Source organism: Nicotiana tabacum, chromosome 21 (genome assembly GCF_000715075.1).
Source record: "Nicotiana tabacum cultivar K326 chromosome 21, ASM71507v2, whole genome shotgun sequence".
Lineage (NCBI taxonomy): Eukaryota > Viridiplantae > Streptophyta > Magnoliopsida > Solanales > Solanaceae > Nicotiana > Nicotiana tabacum.
Window position 1 is genome coordinate 70,713,037 of NC_134100.1, and position 7,090 is coordinate 70,720,126.

At 45.1% G+C, this 7,090-nt stretch overlaps 1 protein-coding gene across 1 annotated transcript; it reads right to left on the reverse strand.

The window, feature by feature from the left end:
- Positions 1 to 5,692: 5,692 nt before the first annotated feature.
- Positions 5,693 to 6,834, reverse strand: LOC107786693 (histone H2A.6). Its single transcript, XM_016608213.2, has 2 exons — positions 6,551 to 6,834; positions 5,693 to 6,114 (listed from the first exon to the last, which is right to left on the reverse strand). Exons 1-2 carry the CDS (start codon positions 6,737 to 6,739, stop codon positions 5,902 to 5,904), a joined length of 402 nt encoding a protein of 133 aa, XP_016463699.1. The 5' UTR covers positions 6,740 to 6,834; the 3' UTR covers positions 5,693 to 5,901.
- Between the last annotated feature and the right edge of the window lie 256 nt (positions 6,835 to 7,090).

Sequence of the window (7,090 nt, forward strand, 5' to 3'; positions counted from 1 at the left end):
CGCGGCATTGTCGGTGCGCGCGGCACTGATAGCATTGGCCAGCCGCTGGGCGCTGGCATTGAATATCGGTGGGGCGACAGAGGCGCATGCTCGGTTGTCACTTGGCGCTGTCGAGACCACGGGGCCGACCGTGGCGCTAGGCGTTGGGAGGCTTGCCGGGACGCCACGGGGCGCGTCCAAGGGGTCATGAGTCGATGATGGAAAGCAGCCCATGACATTCTCCCCCACCTGAGTTGGCGACGTCCTCGGAGCCTTACCTGCAGGATGATGATGGTTGGTCAGGCTATTGATGGCTGGGAGGTCTGTTCCCCTCGGTGCTGTGAGATGTCTTTTTGAATGATCTTCCATGCATTTCTGAAATGGCCTGAGGCGGCTGACATGGAAGACTGGATGGATTTTTCACCAGGCTGGTGTGTTCAGCTGGTATGTGGATTTCCCGATGCGCCTTTCAATGGAAAAAGGCCCGATGTAGCTTGGCAATAGGCGAGGATCTTGGGTCCTCTTTGCAAACAAGTTTCGCCTCGGGGTTCTTACCATCACTTTGTCCCCTACTTGATGTTGGGCAAAGCGACGATTTTGTTCGGCATGCCTCGTTGCCCTGTCTTGGGCATTGACAAGATAGCTCCGCACTATCTTCAAAGTTTGTTCCCATTCTGTAGAGAAACTGGCAGCTCGATGAGATGATGGTAGGTTTGGTGCATTCACATTTTGTGGGAGTAGCGGTTGCTGTCCGGTAACAATTTCAAAAGCGCTTTTGTTTGTATGGGCGCACTTTTGTGAATTGAAACACAGCTGAGCAGCATCCAGAAGCTTCACCCAATGTATTTGTGACCCGGTTGCAAATTGGCGGAGATATTCCTCCAGCATGTCATTGAACCGGTCTGTTTGATCATGTGTTTGCTGATGATGATGGTTTGAGTTGTAACTCAATTTGGATCCGAGGCAACTGAAGAGTTGGGTCCAAAACTTGCTAGTGAAGCGTGGGTCGCAGTCACTAATGATGTTGCGGGGCATACCCCAATGTTTGACAACATGAGAGAAGAAGAGCCGAGCTGTATCTTCTGCTGATATGTTCTGTGGGGCTGCGATGAAGGTAGCATACTTGGAAAACAGGTCTACTACCACCATGATGGTTGCATGATTTCCGACCTTGGGTAATCCTGTGATGAAATTCAGGGAAATGCTTTCCCAAGGTCTCTGTGGGACAGGTAGCGGCTCCAAGAGTCCCGCTTGTGCTGGGTGATCCGACTTGTCCTTTGGGAATGCTTGACAAGTCTTCACACAATGAGGGGCGCCATGAGCTGTTGGACCCCGATGATGTGATGCCTGTTTGATGATGTTGAGGGCAGCCGGAACTGTGGGTTCAGGTCTGTTGGTTCCCTCCTTAAACTGCATGGCCGTGATGTTTCCAGCGGCCATCTTCTTGGATATGCATGGTATGGTGTGGGGTTTGGCCCCGTTGTCTCCCATCATTAGGAGCATGTTGGCATATGGTACCGGGATGGTGTTGGTCTGCCTGAGGAATTCCAATCCCACTATCAGTTCGAAGTCATCGATGATAGCTATGCGTAGGTCGAATATTCCCTTGTATGGGCCAAGCTGGATTGGCGCTTCTTTGGCTATTCCACTCACTTGCTGAGATGGAGAGTTGATAGCCTTGACACGACCCTTGCATTTTTGCACTGCTAGACCGAGGCGTTGCACCTGAGTTGAGGCCAGGTAGTTGTGGCTAGCACCCGTGTCTATCAATTCCCGAATAGGTCTGCCGTTTACTTTCATGTCAACGAACATTAAGGTCCTCTTTTGTGATTTGGGAGGCCTCTCGTCCGCCTTTCCTTTCCCTTTCTTGTCGATTGGGAATGCCTTCTTCTTGGGGTTGCCATCACTGGTTCCCGCCAAGGTATCATGAATAGAGCCGACAAATGCGTTGAAGGCACCTACTGGATCGGTGCCATTTGAGTCGTCGGTATCTGACCCATCATCGTCAACAGTTTGTTGAGCATTGACTTGTGTATTGGGGCATTGATTGTTCCAATGTTCCCCGCCGCAATGACGGCATTCTGATGGGGGCTTTCTCCCCTGAGGATTGTTGACTGATGCAGTAGTGTTACTGCTTGAGGAAGGAGTCTTGGATTTGGATGTACCTCGATCTCCTCCGTTTCTGTTGGGGCCACCGTTGCTAGGTTGGCTCCCGTTGTATCCCCCTCGGACAGGCGGCTGGGGCCTATCCTTCTGAGTTTCCAACTGATAATCCCCAAGGCACTCTGCAGCTTGAATGGCCTTGGGCAGGGTATCTACCCGTTGTCTTTGCAGTTCCATACGCGCATGAGGTTTCAAACCTTCTATGAATGCGAACAGTTTGTCTTTATCCCCCATATCCCGTATGTTTAGCATGAGTGCGGAGAATTCACGCACGTAGTCCCGCACCGACCTGGTGTGGCGGAGTTCACGCAACTTTCTCCGTGCATTGTATTCCACGTTTTCGGGGAAGAACTGCAGGCGTATGGCGGCCTTCAGTTCTGCCCATGTCTGGAGAGTATCTTCACCGGCCCTGATGGCTTCGTATTTGACTCGCCACCAGAGTTTTGCATCGCCTTGAAGATACATGGCAGCAGTTGCTACCTTTTTGGGTTCTTCCAAATGTCCAACGGCATCGAAGTATTGTTCGATGTCGAAGATGAAGTTTTCCACTTCTTTAGCATCCCGGGCTCCGTTGTATGGCTTGGGCTCCGGAATTTTCAGCTTTTGGGGTATGGGGGCAATGTTCATGGCACCCCTGATGTGGTTTTCGCCTCCTTTGAGCAGGCTTTGGAGGGCAGCATTGACAATATTGAGCTGGCCTGTCAAGTTGTCTATGGTTTGCTGCATGACTGTCAGTCTGTCTGCCTCTAGTTCCCGATGGGCTAAATCCTCGGCACGCTCCTGTTGGAGGTCCTCGAATTGGCCATGAATTTTGGTTGCCTCGACGGCAGCCGTTTGTCGGTCTTCCTCAGAGTCTTGACTGATGTTTGCTATGTCATTTTCGGCCTGCCGCATTCTGCGGTCCAGGTCGTCCAACCTTTGCACTAGGCTGGTTTTTAGATCAGGCAACGTATCCACGATGGGCCGTAATGCGTCAACCGTCTCTTCTAGGGTCGTGATGCGATCCCCGTGATTCACCATGGTCAGAAATGGTGATGATGATGCCAATGAGTTCCCTCGTCCGATGTCGAGCCTAGGCTCTGATACCAACTGTTACGCGGCGCCTTCCTGAAGTTCCTTGGAAGGGCGACGTAAGGCTAAGCAACCGATGTCAGTGCGGTTGCTATGCGCCAACTGAGGCCCTCGCCGTACGCTAGACTAGATTGTTAGTGCCGTACGGGAAAGCCAATGTCGTGAGCAATTGAGCAGCGGAAATTGAGCAACTGATGATGAAAGCTGATGATTGTATTGATAATGATGAAAGCTATTACAAGATGAAATGCGGTGTCGGGGGAGAGACACCAGTACAGAGAATTGTTTGAATGCTTGAATGTTTGAATGCTTTGGTCCCCCTTAATAATGCTTAAAAAAAATAAACCAAAGTTACATGAGTTGACCTAAGAAAGCTATAGAAGCACACTGAAAATGAATGAAGTAAAACTACTCTATAATTACAATGAAAAGGACTTAGTCTTCTATGGAAGCAAGTCCGATGGCAGCAACTTTGTCTTGAGCAGCAGGGTCTGCGCGCGCATTGTTGTGGGCGCGCGCGGCACTATTTGGATCTGCCAGCGGCTGGGCGCTGGTGCTTGGCATTGGGTCTGCGCGCGGGGCACTGTCTGGGTGTGCGGCGCTGATGGCAACATGATGATTTGTGTGCGCGGCATTGTCGGTGCGCGCGGCACTGATGGAATTGGCCAGCCGCTGGGCGCTGGCATTGAATATCGGTGGGGCGACAGAGGCGCATGCTCGCTTGTCACTTGACGCTGCCGAGACCACGGGGCCGACCGTGGCGCTAGGCGTTGGGAGGCTTGCCGGGACGCCACGGGACGCGTCCAAGGGGTCATGGGTCGATGATGGAAAGCAGCCCATGACAGTACTTAAGCCAGATGATCATGAAACAATACCATGATAACCAGCGTACTCGAATGTCTTCCATTATGAGCAACAGATGAAGGAACACATTTGCACTACCTATAAATTCAACAAACCAATCAATTCAAACTAAAAGAAGACACCTAATAAGACTTGTTGAACACGGTATCACCAAGCTTCCTCTATATGTCAACCCTGTTTGCCAGCCCAAAACATGGGGCGAGGGAAATGGTCTGGACGCTCAAGAGCTAAAAAGGAAGCTAATTATGTAAACCTAATGTTAAACAACAGGGTATAGCATAAAATGTGGCGAACTGACGTCAGAAAACAGCTATTCAGCCAGCACAAGCTAATATGCAAAACTCAATCTGATCACACAAGGATCAGGAACCTTCAGCAAAAACTAGAGACAACTCATCTACAAAGAAAACCAAATCACCTTTCCTCATACATGTCAAAGCTGACAATCTCATAGCATGCTACATTACTGAAAGCGAACTCATTAACTCTATACAAGATTGAGCACAACCAACTGCACTAGAGAATTAAGAAGCAAAAAGAACCTTAAATACAAGCATTATTTAATATGACGCCATAAAAAATATCAGTGATCTAATCTGACCTAACAGTTATTCAAATTTGTAACTGGTCTGGATGAATAAACCATGCACAGGCATCTACTAACCTAAGTATATGGCAAGACCGATGCTACAAACTATGACGCTCTCACAAGCCAAAATACTAGTATAAATTATAGCTCAACCTCAATGCAAGATCACATAGAACCAGAAAACAGTAACAAACAAAGATAACTTAACAGAGAGAAAACAATACCCTTAATGAAATAAACACACTTCCTTAAGAGTAAGCCACATACACATGATTGTATTACTTATTAACAACCATGCAAAAATTAGATTACCCAAACAATACACAACATACAGTCATGCTTTTGCATGGTTGTTCTTGACCAATCATCATTGCTCGCACATCAGAAATTGCTGTCCGTTATTTCAAAGAGAGATTAAATGCAAGAAACAAAGACATTTTTTAAACCCTATTACCAACTAGAGAAATGATTGAATGCATTTATGCATGACTAAAGGAGAAATATATCAATGACAACAAATCCTTCAGGAGGAATGAATGACATCACAACCCATAGCTCTACAACATATGGAGTATGTTGTAATAAAGGTAACTACTGGACCTTGAGTTTAGCAAGCCACTTAGTAGTTCAAACATTTTGATTTCTAACATCTCTCAACATTTATCCCTCAAATGATAATTCTATATATAGGCACATGAACAAGCACACACATTCAGTAAACTAATGAGAAACCCAGGAAAGAGATGATGAGGGTAAAAGCAAATGCCCTAATTAATTGGACGGTTAGAAACAGCATGCCCACAAATTGTCTCATAATTGCATGGACATATATAGTTCACTACATAGATACTTACACACAGCTATAGAAAACAAATCAATACACCATGAAACCCATAAATTTCACAACCACAACACATTCTAAAAAGGGAAAGAAGATCAAGACGGTAAACATTTAGTATGAAACTGTATTCACTGATTAGATATTCATAAATGTAGATGTTACTACTATAACTAGCAACCCAAAGATGCAATTCAAAAATATAAGATGGGCCTTTCATTCATCATTTCATTTGTATACACAGACTAACATAAACCCTAACACTATAAAAGAAACTAAAAGAACTAACAAAACACAATTGATTTCACACTGGAGAAACCAAATAATTTCTGTGGACCAGCTATTCAAAAACCAAATTAAAGGCTTAATACTTGAAATTCCCTATTGTCCTTCCAATCTAATCCTCATCAGCTGAGGGCTTTGAGGAGCCACCAGCTTTCTTAGGCAGCAAAAGGTTGTGAATATTGGGCATAACACCACCATTGGCAATAGTAACATCACCAAGCAACTTGCTCAATTCCTCATCATTTCTCACTGCCAACTGTATATGCCTTGGTACTATCCTAGTTTTCTTGTTGTCCCTCGCAGCATTCCCAGCCAATTCAAGCACCTGTAACCACCAAAATTCACATAGAAAATCATAAACCCTAAATCAAAACAAACAACCTAGAAACTCTAATCAGTACATATTTATTGTTTAACTTATACAACATAAAATAAATTCTATAAACAGTATCATTTGACTTTAACCCATGTAAGGTAGTTTAGTTAAGATTTTATCACGTTAATAATTAACGATTTTTCTATAATTACTTTATAAGTTACCTGAAAATGTAAATATATTTCACAAACTACTTTCCAGTCCAAACACTAAAGAAATTAGCTCAATTATTGTTAATTAGTATCCATTTTCACTACAATTAATCAGTTAACCATAATAATTAGCACGATTTAGTATAAACGCATAATCATTTTCCAAATTATAAACCCTAGAAATTGAGATATCAAAAAAGGAAAGAATTAAAGAGGCAAAGGCAAAAATTCACCTCAGCAGCAAGGTATTCAAGGACGGCAGCAAGGTAAACAGGGGCACCAGCACCAACACGCTCAGCATACTTGCCAGCTTTGAGAAAACGGGCGATACGACCAACGGGAAATTGAAGACCGGCTTTGCTACTACGGGATGTAGCCTTCTTTGCTGCTCCAGAACCTAGGGTTTTTCCTCTACCTGCCATTTGATTGTTGTTACTGTAAAACGCAAGAATTAATTGGATTTGTGCTACAGAGAGACGAGATTTTGAATGGGAAGTGAGATGGAGAATTGGGAGAGGGGTTGTTCAGTGTTGGTGATTATATAGTACTGAGGGATTTTTAAATGGACCAATGAGAAGAGAGCACAAGGATCGTGACTTTGAGCCGTTGGATTAGAAGTAGATTAACGGTAAGATGAGGAAGCCGACTATTTTAACCGCTTTAAAGGATTTATGAGTTTGAATGTGACACGAAGGAAACAACTGGCTTTTTCCCGGATGTTTGAAATATGAATTGGTGAATATATCCCTAAGGACCCGTTTGGTTGGTGCTTG